The sequence below is a fragment of the Quercus robur genome, chromosome 11, assembly GCF_932294415.1.
Source record: "Quercus robur chromosome 11, dhQueRobu3.1, whole genome shotgun sequence".
NCBI classification, from domain to species: domain Eukaryota; kingdom Viridiplantae; phylum Streptophyta; class Magnoliopsida; order Fagales; family Fagaceae; genus Quercus; species Quercus robur.
In genome coordinates this window covers 45,240,497-45,259,492 of record NC_065544.1, presented here as the reverse complement: position 1 = coordinate 45,259,492, position 18,996 = coordinate 45,240,497, and the positions used below count along the sequence as shown (strand labels likewise).

Below are 18,996 nucleotides of genomic sequence, written 5' to 3'. Positions count from 1 at the left end.
ATGGTGAGGGGAAAAAGTCCACCACTAAAACTTGGCCGGCAGGTCCTACATTTTTGCCGCAAAGTCATAAAGGGTATCTTTTTATAGATGGAATCTTTGAACAAAGGGGTATGGAGAATAGAAGTTCTAATGGAATACTTAGTTGTAGGAAGGATCAAGGAACTTCACAATATTATGGGGAATATGCATTAGAAAATACCACTTTAGTGAATGAAAATTGAACACCTCCTTAAAAGAATCTGTTTGCATTTGTAGTTGTATGCACAATCATTAAGATATGAAAAAATCTAAGATGGACCCAATGTTCTAATTTTTGGATTTATTTGTTGCTTATACCCAAAAATTGCTAATTTAGTAGATAGCAAAATCACAATAATAATTACCACAATTCAAAGAGATTAATAAAATAGTGACAAAACGGAAACTTTTAAAGAACTCTTCAAAAGAAAAATCATTTTATAAGAAACTAGTACAATAGTTTAGACTAATTAACAAAATTTTGTAAAATAAATTCTTTATGCAACCTCAATAAACAATTTGGTCTACTCCCACCGCAGTGACCCCAAAACTCTAGAATCTTTCTATGAAATTTCTTCTACCAACAAACTCGTTTGTAATGACTAGAACTTTGGTACTCTAAAGAACTCTTTGGAGAGAAACAACAGTAAACCCATTGTCAAGGAACAAACTTTGTGAAAATCAATTTATAAATTGATCAAGCTTGTAAAAGCATAGGGAAAGATTTTCACCTCTCTTTACCTCAATTTTGTACAATTGAAATGCATCTTTTATATGGGAGGAATTAGGTTAAGTCGTGAAGCCAACTAATTTGGTTTATTTTTTGCCGCAATCTCGATTGTCCGAACTTTCTATTTAAGTTTCAGTCGAATGAGGGTGTCAAAATAAATTTTCCAATTTCACTCAAGCGAGAATAGGGTCATTCAAGTAGTAAGCCTTATGAATCTTGATTTTTTTTTTCAACCCTACTCCTTGACTCAACTCAATATACATACAAACCAAACTATTTAAATACAATCCTCACTAACACTTATTTTGTTACAGGAATTAGTCTAACATAACCTAAAACCTAAAAGGATATTTTTCTTTACATATGATTATATAAATCTAAATGAAAGAGGTCGAAACCATATAGTAGCCCTTATAAGTTGATAATACATATGTGGCCAATATAGGTTGGATAAGATATGATGCATTTACACGAGCCATGCAAAATTTGGCAAAAAGAAATCACAAAAAAAAAAATAGCTACAAACTTCACAGATTGTCACCAATCATCATTCCATATCCATTACTGGGCAACCAATAACGTTGTTTTTTCAACTCTGTAGATCATGTTTGGACCAATGTTAGAAAAGAACTTGGCTTTTGCTTGGGTGTGGAAATTTCAAATTTTGCATGTGACATTAACCCACAATGTGGTATTCTTGTGTGTTAGAAAATTTCAGTTGTGAAAGACCAAGATATTGTGGGGCATGCATTCTCATATCCTCACGCTGATCTTGTCTTGTCATTCTTATTGAGGTGCATCACAAAGTCAATCCTTTTGTCTTTTTTCTCCTTTGTGGTTTGCCGGAGATCCAAATGGCCGAACTTTTCATCTCGGCCGTCCGATCGAATAATAGGAGTAACATTTTACTTTTTTTCAACTTTTTTCTTGTCAAATGGCTAAGACTTAACTTTTCATCTCGGCCGTCCAAAGGGTATCGTATAGGATCTCAATCATGACGTGTCTACGATATAGTGAAGTTGTGTTCTTTAAAATGTCATATTTTAGATAAGTCTTGATGTTGTAATAATTAAGAATAAGGTTTTTATTAATTCACATTTAGACCTATCACTTTATTATTTATTATTCATAACTTATCATCTTGATGGTTATGAAATATTTTGTGAAGTTAATTGTGACTCTAGTCTTGACTTATTGAATAATTAACCTAGCACTACCGCGCACCCTTGATGCGATGGTCACTCCACAAGTATAAGTGCTTGTAGGGTGTGGGGTGTGAAAGGCAAGGGCTGGAGTTCAAGTCTTCATATACACTTAGATTATGTTAAAGTAGAAATTTTATCTTGTATAAAAATAAATAAAAATAATAATTAACCTAACTATCTATCAATTGAATGAGATTAGAATCCTTTCTATTCTCAAAAGATTAGAATCTTTTTCATTTGAAATTGATACATTATATGATTTAGATTAAGTATTCTAATTTTAAATGTGTATTCAATGTCATATTATTTATAATTTTATCTTATCAAAAAAAAAAAATTAAATGATGTGATATTTTACACGAGTAGCAGCCAAGGGGGTAGGGTAGGTTTAAGTAGATTTCTAACCAAGAAGAAAAAAAACAATAACAGTAAAATGTACTTGGGGTCGGCAACAGCCTAACAGGAAATATGCCTAGCAGTATTAAACAGCACCGCATTATTTTAAAGCCATTTGAAATTTTGCATGCATTTTGTGTACTTAACTGCTTAAAATGCCCTTCTGATCTACTTTTAGGCAACAATAATATATATATATATATATATATATGGTCTTTTTTTTCTTTTTCCCTAAGGAGAGAAATTATGTAGAAAAAAAATTTAGGAAAAAGTTTAACTCTAAATTGGTTTGGAATTATCTTTTTAATTTCCCTCAATCCATTATATGGCAATTGAAGACGACCATTCATGTGTTGCATTAATAATATGATTATTTTAATAAACTCTGTGACTTATTTAAATAATATACATAAATAATCTTATAAATCACTACCTAGTAGATTAGAGAAGATTTCTCGTAAGCCGGTTTGGAGCTAATCTTCATCCAAACTATGTTCAAGACAGAATCTTCCCCTATTCCATGGTTATCCACTTATCCTAGGTCTGGCAAAGAATCATTTCGAATGTCTGTCCATTCAAAATGCAAATATCAATTCTAGAGCAGGAAGTTTTGGGTAAAAATATGAGACAATAGACAATGACGACAGAACAATTGTAGCTAAGCCTGCCGACTTAGAATACCAGTCGTGTCAATATTGATGCCATGCAAGATCTATTATTAATTTCTTGTACCTGTCTGATCAAGCAAAACTTAGGTTTTGGACAGTAGCTATGTTAGATTTGATGGATCTTATAGCGAGATTCTCTCGTATGTCACAATTCATATCATTCGACACTTTAGGTACATTTGCAATATGTACTGGTTTTTAGATTCATATCATTCGAAACTTTAGGTACATTTGCAATATGTACTGGTTTTTAGATTCGTTCCTCTAATGTTTGTCTCTTTGGTGTTTAAAAATAAAATGCTTTGTCGAGGACACAAGTCAGTTCAAGTTTGAACCACTGAACAAATAAGATTTCCAAGGGGTTAGCCAAGTGGCTTCTTCTTGTTTATTTTGGATCCGAAATATTATTGTGTTTTGGAATGGAGGCCGACAAGAGAAAAAGAGAAGATGAATAGGGCCAAAATAGGGATATACCACTTTCAGCGAAAAATTCCAGCAAAATACCTCATTTCTGAAACTATTTAAGAATATACTCTTGTTTTGAAACTCGATTTTTAGAAAATCGAGTTATAGCCAAATTAAACTTTAAAAATAAATAAATAAATAAAGAAAAAAATTTGTGAAACTCGAGTTCCCTTCAAGGATTTTGATAAAATCGAGTTTCAAAACAGGGGCATATTCCTAAATAGCTTAAGAATTTAGGCATTTTGCTGAAACTTTTCGCCCAAAGTGGTATATCCCCATTTTGTCCGATGAATAGAATGTACTAAAGCTGTAAAGCACAAGCATTGGTCCAAATTGTGAACCCACAGTGACTATTATTTCTAGTGGTCTTACATACCATTTATCTAACAGCTTCAACGAAGTAATTTGGTGTGGTTATCGATCGTTAGTTTAATTAGCAAAATTTCATACTGTCAAATAAGAGATTTGGAGTTCGAAGTTTGAACCCCACATTCATCAAATACTGATTGTTATCTTAACTAATGATAAAGAGCAAATAATGATCCAAATGAATTATATCTAATAGTGGGTTTCAATTAGTTCAACTGAAAAAGTTTAGTGTTGTCAAATAAGAGACCAACAACCAATTGATGTCTTGACCTGATAATAAATAACAATCATTGTGGACATCATAAGTTAAAATTATATCGTGTATCTAAAAAAAAGTATACATGAGATCAAACTTGAGATTGTCCTCAAAAAAATAAAAAGAAGGAGACGAGAGAGTTTATAACCACAAATTGAAGTAAACCTCATAATGAGTATATTCTTGACCTTCAAAATAGCAATGCCAAAATTTACTACAAAATTGACCTTGCCTAGCTCTTCCTACAAGTGCGGCACACACAAGCACAAAAGCACAGATATACAATGTCATTTGGGTTAGTTACAAGAACTGCCTGTTGGGTCAAAAATTATAAGATGGGCCCTGCTGAGTTAACAATTCAGCTTTGAAATAAAGCCAACCAAAGCCCATGCTTGGTGCAGTCCCAAATTATTCTTTCAATTTTTGCAAGTTTTATAATGTTCTTCTATGGGCTTAGATTGGGCTCGAGCTCCGAACTTTGTCATCACCCTTAATTAGCGCTCTTCAATGGCCCTGCTTCAAGGTTCTGGCCATGCCATCATTGTGGAATAACATATACAAATGCTGGTACAACAAGGAGTGATCGCAAAATATTCTGCCTCGATCAGCTTGGGTTTTTCTACCTTAGCAAGGATACGAGACTAGCATGTACCTCTTTATGCACTAATCATATCATAATGCATCAACAGTCACTAGCGTCACAGGACCACTCTAATCTGAAGAAAAAAAAAAAAAAAAAAACTTATTATATATAAATTTTTAATCCTTAAAAAATATTTGTGACCACCCTAAATTTTTTTAAGCACAACAAAATTTGATAACAAACTTGGTTGTAAACTAAGATTATAACTCTACTCAAGTTTTTTTTTTTTTTTATACGTGAATTTTGACAAATTCATAAAAGGATTACATTTTCTTCTTATATCCTCCATACTTACAAAATTTCAAGAAGATCAAAGATAAATAGCTATGTCATCAATCAAATCTTTAAATTTCGAGTTTTTGTAGTTTAAAATTATACATAAAAAATAAATTTATGGATCAAAAGTAAATAACATACGATTGACATGAAATTTTAAGAACATAAAAAACATGCAATTCAACAATTAGATTTTTTAAAATATGTAGTCATGTTAATTTATTTAATGAGTTATAGCCTTAGGGTACAATTAAGTTTGTTGCCAAATTTTGTCCTTAAATTTTAGATCCCTTAACAATATATTAAGTTCTTACAAACAAAAAGAAAAATCCCAAGAAAATTTTTATCTAACTAAAACTTTGATAGAGATGTAACTTGCAACATTAGTAATGAGACTATCATGCAAAAATTTCAAAATTAAAAAAAAAAAAAAAAAAAAATTGTAGAAAGAAATTGTAAGACTTTATGTATTTGTGTGTATGTGCTTTTTTTTTATTATTATTATCAATATATGAAGTTCTCTTTTAATTAAATTTTGTGTAATTTAAATTTATTAATGATCATCCGAAAAATATTCTTGCCACCACCAACAATTAATTGTGAAAAACTTTATTTCTCTAGACTTATTGTTTTGATTAAAGTTAAACTCGACACCATATCATTAAAGATAGCAAAAAGATTATACCTTTTGTCTTGTCGCGACATGTTTCCCCTCCCTTGTAAAAAAGGAACAAAACTGAAAACACAAGTAATCTGTCCATGCCCGATACCATTGACATCTCCAAATGGCACAGTTGGGCCTGTATTTTGCCCTAGCAATGTAGTCCAGGCCTAGCCATAAAAACTCTTGGCACTTATGCAACCCATTAAAATATTTTTTTTTCCATACACGTGTCATTTTCTTTTTTTTCTTTTTCTTTTTAAAATAAGGCCTATAAATGTATGTTTGAAACAATTTTTTTTTTTTCTGTTAAAAAAAAATTTTATTTTTCAAACTTTGAAATAGAGTCATTTTTCTATTTTATATATATATATATATATAAAACGAGTCATTTGAAAAAAAATAAATAAAACCTAGAGTAAAGTGAAATGTAAAAAATATACATTTTTAAACCACCCAAACAAACAGCAATTTTGTTGTGGGAGGTGTCAAATTTCCAAAAGATGAGTGAAATTAATAGAGATAAAACTTTTTCCCACGAACGCAAAAATAAAAACAAAACAAAAACGGTACACAGATTTAAGTTTAAAAATACATGAAGGAGTAACGGTTTATAAATTTTTCAATTGTATAATATTGATAATTAATTTAATGATACTTGTAAGACATTATTATAATTGTTAATTTAAATTATTTTAAAGTTTTATTTATATTCATGAGAGTTTTTTTTTTTTTTACGTAAGATTAGAAATATATGCTTATTTAACATAAAATTACTTGGATACATAAAAAGGCACAACCTACATAGGCACACAAATCTTCCGACCATACAAAACAATCAGAAGCACATTCAGCATGTGCCACTGAAATACAACAAACTTCATTAAGCTTTAAGCCTAAAGAAATCTAACTCCCATATACGCAACCCAGATAACAAAGATTTTACAACATGTATCAAATGGCCGTAATAGAGAAACCATGGGTTACAACTTGGTTGCCATTTGTTTCCGAAACCTCATCAGAGATGCCAACATAAATTGCATACCGGACAATTGAATGTGCTGCCCATCAAAGAGGTATCTACTGCTACCCTATCAACCACAAATACATAAGCATACGAGAGACTATCAGAACCTAGATTGAACTTTCTGAAAACCATTTCTGTGAAGCATTGTTGCAGTGAATATTTACTGCAACAAGACATTAGGATCTTTTTCTCTCTACAATGAGAGAAGAGCACGAGTTGTTCTACAATTCGAACACATGAGATTCGTTCAAGTGATGAAGGCTGCCTAGCAACCTTGATTGAATCAAAGGCTGGACCCGTTCGTGAATGACCACTCTTAGCATCTCAAGCAAACCAAGTAAACACAAAATACTTTCTGTTGGAGAAATTACTAATAAAATGATATTTTGGTTACAATACAAATAGAAATATAAACGAACAATATCGGATTGAGACACGAAAATCTTGCTTTCTTTAAGGAGATTCAAGCCCTCTGCGGTTGGCAAAGCTTAGAAATACCTTTCTTTGGCCCAAAATCTCTCAAGTATTTAGGAGTATTATTAAATTCACTCACTCTCACACAATACTCTTTGCTTTAACTATTTCTCTTCATTCACTCTTGATCTGAAAATAGTCCATAGCGTAGCTATATATATAATCTTCTAATCCTTCTCATAACCTACATGTTATTTATTAGTTTAGATGACTCCTCTTAATTAATTTAAATTAACTTACATACATGTTAACTCTTTTTTTAACAAATTCCATTATAACTCATCTCTTTATTAATTTTCAGTTAATTTAAGTTTTAAAATGTTCACATTCCCCTACTCATTTTAATATTAAATTAGGAAAATGAGAGATTACAAGGCAAAGAGGGATTATTATGCATCATGAAGGTGTGCTCTACATTGAACCTTCATTTAGTGAAACAACAATCTCTACTCCAGATTCAATAGTGGTGTCCGACTTGAACTATGACTACTTAGGCAAAATAAAATATTACTGCTCACACTTAACGATTCAGGTGTTAACATGAGCTTCACTAGCTAGCACATTACGACGTTGTGCTGATCCCAGTTTTCTTAAGCATCTTTGAGAATAAGCTCAATTCTCATAGGTAGCAACCCCACTCCCACACTCACATAGGTAAAATCTGTCTAGAGTGCTCTTGTAACTTTGACACCCCACTCATGAGAGCTACCAATTGCTCATTAAGAGTTTTAAAAAACTCAACCTCCTACACATCATAGGATAAATGCATTTACACCATTGGGATGGATTTTTTTTTTTTTTCAAATAAAATTAAAATTAATAATGCATTTTCTTACAACCACCATATGATTCGTTTTTCCCATTAAACTTAGTTCTCAGGATCTCTAGTCCCTGAGTTGGGTATCCTTATACATGGCTCATGATTAGATGGGCTTCAATCCCATCCCCCTCGATGTATTCCAAACCCTTTCTCTTGTTAAGGCCTTAGTTAAAGGATCTGTAAGATTATCACAAGATTTAACATATTCTATATTAACGATGCCATTACTCAAATAAGATCTCACAATACTATGTTTTCTTCTTATGGGTATGGATTTACTGTTATAAAAACGGTTATGCACTCTACCAATTGTAGCAGTGCTATCACAATGAATTAAAATAGGTGGTATTGGTTTTTCCCAAAAAGGAATTTCATGCAATAAATCTTTTAACCAGTTTGCTTCCTCACTTGCAGAAGCCAAAGCTATCAGCTCAGCCTCCATATTAGAGTTAGAAATAATGGTTTTTTTTTTTTTAAATTTCCAACATATTGCACCATCACCCAAAGTAAAAATATAACTTGTGGTAGACAAAGAATCACCTAACAAAGTATTCCAGTCGACATCACTAAAACCTTCAAGTACAACAAGATATTTTTTATAGAACAAACCATGTAATTTGGTACCAAATAGATATTTCATAACTCACTCAATGGCTTGACAATGATCTCTACTAGGCTTGCTAGTAAATCTACTAAGTACCCCTATTGCATAGGCAATGTCAGGTCTAGTACAATCAGTCGCATATCACAAACTACAAATTATGCTAGCATATTCCTTTTGATTAACATCATCATTGTCATTATTTATAGGAAACAAATGAACTCTAGAATCAAAAGGAGTAACAACATGTTTGCAATCAGGATAGTTATATTTTTTTCAAAATTTTCTCAATATAATGAGACTACTCAAGATAAATTTCATCACATGTTTTTGTAATTTTCATACCCAAAATAAAATTAGCCTCACCAAGATCTTTCATATCAAAATGGCTTTGAAGCATATTTTTTGTTTCACTTATAACGTGCAAATTAGAGCCAAATATTAGTAAGTCATCCACATAGAGACTAATAATGAAATGTGAGTTTTCCCAAGTTTTATAATAGATGCACTTGTCACATTCATTTGACTTGTAGTCATTTTCAATCATGCAGAAATGTAATTTTTCATGCCATTGTTTAGGAGCTTGCTTTAAGCCATATTAAGATTTAGTTAGCTTACACACCTTACTTTCTTGACCAGTCTCCACAAAGCCTTCAAGTATGTCCATATAAATTTCCTCATCTAGGTCCCATTCAAAAAAGTTGTTTTTACATCCATTTGATGAATTTTCAAATCATGTATAGATGCAACAGCAATTAGCAATCTAATCGATGTAATTCTAGTAACAGGCGAAAAAATGTCGAAAAAATCAATATCAGCTTTTTGCTTAAAACCTTTCGCAACAAGTCTAGCTTTAGTTTTGTCTATTGTGCCATAAGGTTTAAGCTTTTTCCTAAGGACCCATTTACAGCCTATTGTTTTACAACCACGTGGTAAATCTACTAACTTCCATGTTTAATTAGAAATTAGTGAATCTATTTCATCATTCACAGCCTCTTTCCAAAATACACAATCTGGTGATAACAAAGTTGCTTTCAAAGTAAGAGGATTTTCATCAACATTAAAACATAATAGTCAGGGCCAAAATATTTTTCAACTCTAGCTCTTTTACTCCTTCTAAGTTTAATTTCAAGATTTTCTTGATTTTGTGTATGAGGAGTAGAAGAACTAGGTTGAGATAACACATTTTCTCTAACTTCTTTGCCCCCTACTATTTTTAGATTTAAAAGGAAATTTTTCCTCATGAAAGATATTATCACCTGATTCAAAAATCACATTATTTTCAATATTCAAAAATCTATAGGTTGTACAGTTTACCGTACATCCAAGAAAAGCACAGGTGGTAGCTCTAACGCCCAATTTAGGTCTTTTGGGATCTGTCAACTTTACAAAGGCTAAGCAACCCCAAACTTTAAAATATCCCAAATTTAACTTATGCCCCTCCAACAACTCAAAAGGTGTGAGTTAAGTCTTTTTGGGTGGCGCACTATTTAAAACATGACAGACTGTTAAAATTGTTTCCCCCCATAGATTTAGGGGAGCACCTAACTCAATTAGAATTGCATTTGTTAAATTAATCAAAGTTCTATTTTTTCATTTAGCCACATCATTAGATGCAGGTGAGTATGGAGGAGGAGTTTCATAAATAATTCCCAAAAATTGAACAAATGAGTTTAACTTAGAAGATTCATACTCCCGACCTCTATCACTTCTAAATCTTTTTACTTTTCTACCAAATTGGTTCTTAACTTCTCTAAGAAATTCTTTAAATTTCTCAAAAGCATCACTTTTATTTTTTAATAGATAAACATATGCATTGTGGGGGCCACTTAATTAGGAAGTACTGTTAAGACATTGTTAACTGGGCCTATGACCAAATCCGAGGACGTTAGACCATCCGAGGAGGTCCAGATAAGATTATAAGGAGAACGGAATAAAGAGAGGAGTATAGGCAATATGAGATAGGTCAAACAAGCGTCCGAGGACAAAAGCCTTCTCGGCAACATGTGTCCGAGGTAGATCTGAGTGCCATATCATCATAGACTTACTTCGGAGTTACATCACAACTAAGGGTTGGACATTGGACCAGGGGTAAGAAAAGAAAGGTAAACAAATATCTTCAAAAGCTGCTACCTCCACATTAAATATCTCTCAACCAATTCTTTGGCCGCATTAATGTGGAAGTAATGCCTGAACAGTGATCAAACAATCTTACAGCTACTAGTTAATGGTTCTGGGAGGTGCTGGATGGGACAGGAAGAAGTCCCCCGAATCTAACCTACACGTGTGTGGTAAGGATGACACCAAGATTGTAGTATATAACATGGGAAGATGTACTAAAAAGAGGGGGAGGAAGAAAATCAAGATAGTAACTCTTGTACAATTTTATTATTCGATAAAAATATATGATACAAACTACTTGAGCTACTCCGAGGACAGATTTTCCCATCCTACTTGTGTCTAACAGTCTTAAATTACCAAATTGAATCGTTTTTCTTCTGGAATAGATCTAGATCTTTCATCCACGCTCTACAAATTTATTGTTTGGGCCGCTTGGGCCAGAACCCTACCCTATTTTGGGTCCAACCCAATTTCAGTCCTTACATGCATATTTTGTCATCAATAAAGGTGATGAAATACATGTTTCCTCCACGAGTTAATTTTCCTTCAAATTCGTAAAGATCTGTGTGAATTAGTTCTAATGATTGGTATTTCTTTCAACATTTTTATGAGGTCATTTAGTAATTTTAGGTTGACTACATGCTTCACATTTTTCAAAGTCTTTTGTTAGTCTTGGGATTAATACTATGTTACTAATAATTCCCACATATCTATTGTTTATATAACACAAGCAAGCATGCCAAAAATTCACAGAAAACAGCATATAAATAGAATTAGCAGATGATATATTATTTTCAATATTTTGTTTGAACATTCAATCACAAGCATACCCTTTGACCACAAATAATCATTTCTTAGATATTACATATTGACCAGATTCCATTGTTTGTTTGAAGCCAACATTATTCAGCAGATAGTTTGACATTAGATTTTTCCTTATGGACGGTGTGTATAGCACATCTTTCAAAGTGAGCACACGTCCAAAGGTAAATTTCAGCTCAACCTCACCACTCCCAAATACCTTGGTTTAACTAGAGTCACCAAGCATAATTCTTTTTTCTTCTTCAAAAGGAGTGTATATTTTGAACCGATTTTTATCATAGTAGACATGCCTATTGGCACCAAAGTCTACCCAACACCCTTCAACATATTGGATCATGTAAATGCATGTAATCATAGCCACTAAAGGCTATTCGATAACATTAGCCTGTGGGACAAACCCATGTTTTTGAAATTTGCAAAATCGAGCAATATGCCCACTCTTGCCACAGACAAAATATGCATTAACTTGTTGGTTATTTGAAGGGAGTCTTTGGTTCTTATTCCTTTTACTAGGGTTGCCCCTATTGTGAAGTCTACCATAATTTTTCATATTTTTTCTTTCTTGGCCTCAATTGTGCATTTTTAGGAAAATGATCTTTGGGCTGGTTATTGCCTGCAAAAATTAAATTTACCTTAATGGTAGAATGTCCATTACCCTCTTGTGTTATAAGTTCATCTTGTCCTCTAGCTTCCTCCTCTAGAGTGATCAAGGATTCTAGGGACGTCTCATTTTGCTTGTGGTGCATTGATTTTTGGAAGTCTTTCCATGATGGTGGGAGCTTGTCAATGATGCCAGCCACAACAAGGTTGTCCTCAATCTTTATGCCTTCTGATCTAACTTCTACCACGATCATTTGAAAGTCTTGAACCTGTTCCACAACAAATTTACTATCCACCATTTAATAGCGAAAGAAATGACTAGCAGCATATTTCTTTGCACCAACCTCTTCAGTGTCATATTTGCTCTGTAAAGCTTTCCAAATTTTCTTTACAGAAGTGTGTGTAGTATTATAATAATCATAGAAATGATCTGCATGACAATTTGAAAGATAATGGCGACGTTTATACTAATCTTGTTCATACTTATTTGTTTTTCTTGATGGTCATAGAGTTCATCTTCGGTCATGTCATCAGTAGAAACCTTGTTTGGATTCTTCTCAGTGAGGACATAGGCTACCTTAAGAAGGCTTAGATAGAAAAGGACCTTGGCTTTCCATCTTTTGAAATGAGCTCCCTTAAAACGGAAGGGCTTGTTGAGATCTCCGACATTATCATTTGGCTTCTCAGTTGTTGGCTCCATTTTGAATATCCTTAAAATTGTTGGAGAAATTACCACTAAAATGATATTTTGGTTACAATACAAAATAAACGAACAATGTCAGACTAAGGTATGGAAATCTCACTTTCTTTAAGGAGATTCAAGCCCTCTACGGTTGGCAAAGCCTAGAAACCGATACGACAGAAATTCACTTTTGACTTGTCCCCTCCAAGATACAACAGCCCAACAGTTCGTTATGTATTTCGAACCAACTTTGCATAAGTGATTGAGCTCAATACTCCACCAAAAGAAACACATTTATTTGGCCCGAAATCTCTCAAGTATTTAGGAGTATTATTGAATTCACTCACTTTCACACAATACTCTTTATTTAACTATTTCTCTTCATTCACTCTTGATTTAAAAAATAGTTCATAGCATAGCTATATATATAGACTTCCAATCCTCTTAATTAATTTAATTTAACTTACATACATGTTAACTCTTTCTTTAACAAATTTCACTATAACTCATCTTTTTATTAATTTTCGGTTAATTTAAGTTTTAATGTAATTTAGTGTGCGTTTGAATACCGTTTATTTTGCTAAAAACTAAAAAAAAATAAAAATAATAATTTCCGATTACTGTTCACAAAAAAAAAAAATACGGTTCATTTTCCTTAATGCATTGTTCATGTCCCATGAACAGTACAAGAGGCGTTAGTTCTTAAAAAAAATAATAAAAAAAAACGCATACTCCTCGGTCACAGATGCCAATCCAAACGAAGCCTTAATTTAAAATGCAAACACTTTCTATTATAGAAAATGAAATCTTAAAATACTGATCCAATCTTTCTAAATCTCATTGTTCATCTACAGTACCTCTTCAAGCCTGGGTTATTGTAGATTAGGAATAGAATTTCTTTTATTAAAAATTTCTAACGCTGACAACTATATTAGCTCTCTCTCTCTCTCTCTCTCTCTCTCTCTCTCTCTCTCTCTCTCTCTCTCTCTCTCTCTCTCTCTCTCTCTCTCTCTCTCTCTCTCTCTCTCTCTCTCTCTCTCTCTCTCTCTCTCTCTCTCTCTCTCTCTCTCTCTCAAAGGAAAGGAGACAAAGCTCCTTCTCTTAGGTAAACACTCAAGACTGTGGCTAGCAATCGGAGTTCACCTCAACCACAGAACATCGACTCAACCAACAAAATAGCTGAATAAAAGCAGTGGTGGTGCCACGTTCAGTCCAGGATGTTCCCTGGAACACCCTAACCTGGAAAAAATATATATTATGTATAATAATTAAAAAAAAAATTATTTGCTTACCCTTTAAAAAAAATTAGGAACACCCTCAATAACAATAAAAAAAAATAAAAAAAAATTGTAACGGAGCAAGCCCACTAGAGAAAAAAAGTGCAACATCAATCTTAAATAACAGATAGTAAAGCAAACCCAATCTAAAGAAAAAAACAAGGTAAAGCAAATCCAATAAATTACCGATGGTAGCAAACCCACGAATTCTCAAAAAAAAAAAAAAAAAAAAAAAACCCAAAACCCAATATACTGAAATCAAACACCAACGGACGGCGCAACCAAACACTAATAGATGTTGAAAGAATGAAAGAAAGAAACCTAACCTAAAGAAAAAAAACCTAACCCAATATACTGAAATCAGAAACCAACGAACAAGGCCTTCGCCTCGAGCAACAGCCAACAGAGCACATCGCCATATCACATCGGGCCTCAAACTTAAGCTCCAGCCTCCAGAAAATATCGGATCGGAGATCGGTCTTCCTCGCCTCGACGTGCTGCCCGACGGTGCTGCCCCTTAGCCTCAGGCCTCCCTGCTCCCTCAACCTCAAGGTATTTCATATTTACACTTAACTTCTCTCTCTTTTTCTCTCTTACATATATGGATTATTGGGTTAATGGGTTTCTTTCTGTCTCAATCTCTCTCTCTTTATCTGAAGAATGAAAGTGAAATGAAATGAGAGTCTCTCTCTCTTTAAGACTTTATCTGATTCTCTTTGAACTATGATTGGCTAATTGCTTTTGCTTAGCTTTACTTTATAACTTTATTAATATTTGCCCATGTTTTTGGCTTTATTCCTTGGTGTTGGTGTTGTTGGTGAGATACAATTAATTGCCTTTTAGTGTATTGTGATTTGTGATTGTGAATTTATCTAATTGGCTCTTTTGATTGAGGGCCATGGGGCTTGTCTGTTGAATGGGGTGGATGGAGCCATGGGACCGAGGTGAGATATTTGAATTGGAGGAAGTAAATGCACATGGGTTGTGTGCTAGTACAAATAACAAACAATAATTTGATTAACTAATAATTAATTGGAGGAAGCAACTAATAAACAATAATTAATAATTTAATTAACAAATACATTATAAAAGATAGACAAATTAAATTATATTAGGCTAAACGACAATTAATAATTTTATAATTAATGAAACAATAATATAATAAATTATAGCTTATAAAAGAAAAATAAATTAACGAAACAATTAAACAAAAATAATTAATAATTTATTAGAATGTGTAATTATACTTCTTAAAGAATTCTTTGAGAAAAATTCTTGAAGAAAGATTTCTTCTCTCTCCTCTTGTTCCTAGTTCTCTTTGATGTAGAGCGAAGCTCTCTAGTCTACAAACGATCAAATAGCTAAAATCAAATTAATATTTCCAACATCAATAATTTGAAATCATTTTTCTAATTGTCTATTTTTGAGTTTAGAGAATTAGGGTTATAGGAAAGATAGGTTTGTGTCTATTTTGTTGCAATGTGATTCAACTAACTAGATTACTTTGTTGCAATACGATCTCACTAACTAGCAATAGTTGTTATTTACAACCTCTTTTTGTCATTGCAAGTAGCCTATAGATTTGATACTATTGTCATTTAAAGTTTTCATTAGAAGATTATATTTATCTATTAATCTCAAAGCTGTTGTTCAGTCTTATTTATACAAATAAAGGACAGAGAATAATGATAAAAGTAGAAGGGTGCAGTGAGAGGAATAGTTTAATAGTGCATGTTAGGTGGTGCTTTTTTTTTTTTTTTGAGGGGAATAAATTGGGTGGTACTTTTTGTTGGGTGTTTTCAAACCCTGTTTTCTAAGAAATTTTAAAACGGCGGATTCTCCAGATTGGTTTTCCCACATCCAAAAACAAGTTGAATTTTTTAGTATATCCCATTGTGAAACAAGACACGATACTTATCTAAATATTATTTCCCAAATATACTTGCATTTTTGTCGTGAACAGTTGCAACTTGCACCCGAGATACGTAATTGATTGATACACCTACCTACCAGTCAACACGGAATTTACGCCGTACATTGCCACCAAATACGACTTTTTCTTTGAAAATGACCCTTACCATGGCCCACCAAAATATCTATTTAATTTCCCCAACCAAACCCTAATTCTAATTTCCATGTTTATGGATGCTGATCAAATTAAATTAACAATGAGCAAGAAATTGCGAAAGAAGGATTATATACTTCATTTCATTAAACTATTTTTTTTTGTTGGTAACATAGAGGACATAGGACAAGTAACCATCGGTCAAAACTGAACCACCGGTCAAAAAAGCGAGAACCACAATGCAGAACGAGAACCAGAACGAGAACCATAACGAAACCAAAGCGATAACATAACCACAGATCCAAACAACGCTAAAACAAACCCACTCAAGTCACCAACAAACTGAGCGTCACAGAAAACAAACTCCTAACAAATCTAACTCCTCCAGCTACCACCGTCACCGCCACCACCGCCGCTGCTCCTTGAGTACCTTGAGCCACCGTCTCCGTATCCACGGTCACGGCCACCTCCACCGTATCCGCCACCTCCACCTCCGTATCCACCACTGCCTCCACCGTATCCGCCTCCGCCTCTGCTGTATCCACCGCCGCCTCCACCTTCGCGACGTCCGCCGCCTCCGTAACCGCCTCCGCCACGGCTGTAGCCTCCGCCACCTCCACCGCCTCCGTTACCGCGAGACTGAGCCTCGTTGACTGTGATGTTGCGGCCGTCAAGGTTCTGGCCGTTCATTCCTTCGATCGCGTCCCTCATTGACTTCTCGTTGCTGAAGGTGACGAATCCGAATCCTCTAGATCTACCGGTTTCACGGTCGTTGATGATCTGAAGACAACAAAAAACACAACAACAAAGAGAAAACACACCAGATCTAGTCAGATCCACATCCAAAAATCATCAAACTAAGCAAAAAAAAAAAAAAAAAACTAACAAAACCGATCGATCTTCGCTTTTTTTTGAAACAAAGCTGAAGATGAACGTACCGATTTGTGTGAGTAATAAAAGAATCAGTTTATAGTAACAGAGAATCAAGTAACAGAGAAACAGAGCAGAACAGATCAGATCAGATGATTTTTTTTTTGGATCGGCGACAAAGCCGGATCGAGTCAGATCCAAAATCTCTGATCGACGACCAACGGACCTTCGATTCAAGGATATCGCCGTATGGTGAGAAAGCACGCTCCAAGGCTTGGTCATCGGTGGCCCAGGCGAGCCCTCCGACGAAGCATCTGAATTCGACATCTGCGGACGCCATTGATGAGAATCTGAATCTGAAAAGGAGAGAGAAAAACAGAGAGAAAACCGAAACCCTAGAAAAGGGCAGAGAAGGAAATCGAGAAAAGAGTGAGATTTGAAGGTAACGTAGGCGTCGCTTATATAGATCTCTTGGCGTGGAGGAGGGGTTAACTAGGGTTAGTTTGTGAAGTTAACCAGGGTTAACTAATCGCGGTGATTGTGGTGGAGAGTTTGGTTACGGATATAAGTCTATCCCTTGAGTGCGTCTAGGGTTTTCTTTTCAATTTTTTTGAACAATTTAATAGGGTTTGCTAATTTAGGAAAATCACTAAGTTAGTATTAGTACCCACCAAATCAGTCTCACCTTACAAGGAAAGTGAGATATGGTATATATAGAAAGTTTATTATCGCAATAAAATCTCATAATATTTTCTTAAGTTGTGTTTAGAATTGGCTTAAAAAACCAACTTTTTTTATTATTTAATTTATTTTTGCTACTATTCATGAATTTCATTACACTTTTTGATACTATTCATTAGTCTTACTGTACTATTTCAGCTACCTTTTAACTTTATTTACAGTGTTTTCGGCAAAAAATTTTCAATTTCAACTAAATAAGCTATTCCCAAACAGATTCTTAATATTCTCATTCTGAATTGTGGTGGATTTTGGTATAATATACTTTCTTTTTTTTATTTCAACTTGTGTGAGATTTTGTTGGGTAGGTTTGTATATATTCTATTGAAGATAATTGACTATTTAAAGAATATGTTGACAACTAGCGAATTATTTCGTGGATTGATCGGCTATGCCTAAATTTAAGTTTTGTCAAATTATTTGATCCAGTCAATTTGTAATGAGCCATTTGATTGGGTTAGAAAAACAGTTTGATCCAATATGATAAGGAGATGAACAATATCAAATGGATTAGTTGACTTGTTTTTAAAAGAATAATTTTTAATTATTTGTATCAATATATATTCAATATTCTATCATCAAATTTTTTTTTTGTTGAGAAAATTCTATCATCAATGTGGTTGATTAAATTTATAATAAAATAAAAATATATATATTGTTATGTATTGCCTAGATATCCACTACTTTTATTTCATTATTGTCCCTTTTTATCGTGGATGTGAATATACAATGTTCTTCCATGTGTCAAGAAAAAAAAAGTCTTACATTATTCTCCAATTAATCAAAGATGGAAGAATCTCATCTGAAAAAGACTACTAACTTTATCATTTTGTTAATCAAAAATTCTCCAATTAATCAAAGATGCGTTGTTCTAAAGCTTGAAATTATCTGGAATGTTAATAAGTCTTACATTTCATCCACAAAAAATGTTTATTCTTAAATGATTTAAAGAGCATCCAATTAATTAAACTAGTTTATCTTTCTCCATTAAAAAACAATAAAAAGTATTACATGATCTAAACACATATTTTCTATAAATTGAAACAAATATGACATATTGGTAAAGAAAACAAATAGAGTATATGACAACAAAATTTCTTAAGAAACGTATTTAGAATGAGGATTAAGTTTTTTTTTTTTAGATGAGATTTGTAAGGGCCAAGCTTTGAACACTAGCCTAGACGATAGATGGACCTAGGCTCAAAAAAGCCC

General features: G+C 33.3%; 2 protein-coding genes across 2 annotated transcripts; both read right to left on the bottom strand.

Moving 5' to 3' along the window:
* Nucleotides 1-6,487: 6,487 nt before the first annotated feature.
* Nucleotides 6,488-12,852, bottom strand: LOC126705101 (uncharacterized). The gene is made up of 5 exons (XM_050404051.1): nt 12,636-12,852; nt 12,497-12,582; nt 12,185-12,421; nt 6,733-7,029; nt 6,488-6,550 (listed from the first exon to the last, which is right to left on the bottom strand). The coding sequence occupies exons 1-5, from the start codon at nt 12,850-12,852 to the stop codon at nt 6,488-6,490; spliced, it is 900 nt and encodes a 299-aa protein (XP_050260008.1).
* Nucleotides 12,853-16,291: 3,439 nt separating this feature from the next.
* On the bottom strand, nt 16,292-17,499 carry LOC126704621 (glycine-rich RNA-binding protein-like). The gene is made up of 2 exons (XM_050403658.1): nt 17,273-17,499; nt 16,292-16,956 (listed from the first exon to the last, which is right to left on the bottom strand). The coding sequence occupies exons 1-2, from the start codon at nt 17,384-17,386 to the stop codon at nt 16,552-16,554; spliced, it is 519 nt and encodes a 172-aa protein (XP_050259615.1). The 5' UTR covers nt 17,387-17,499; the 3' UTR covers nt 16,292-16,551.
* Between the last annotated feature and the right edge of the window lie 1,497 nt (nt 17,500-18,996).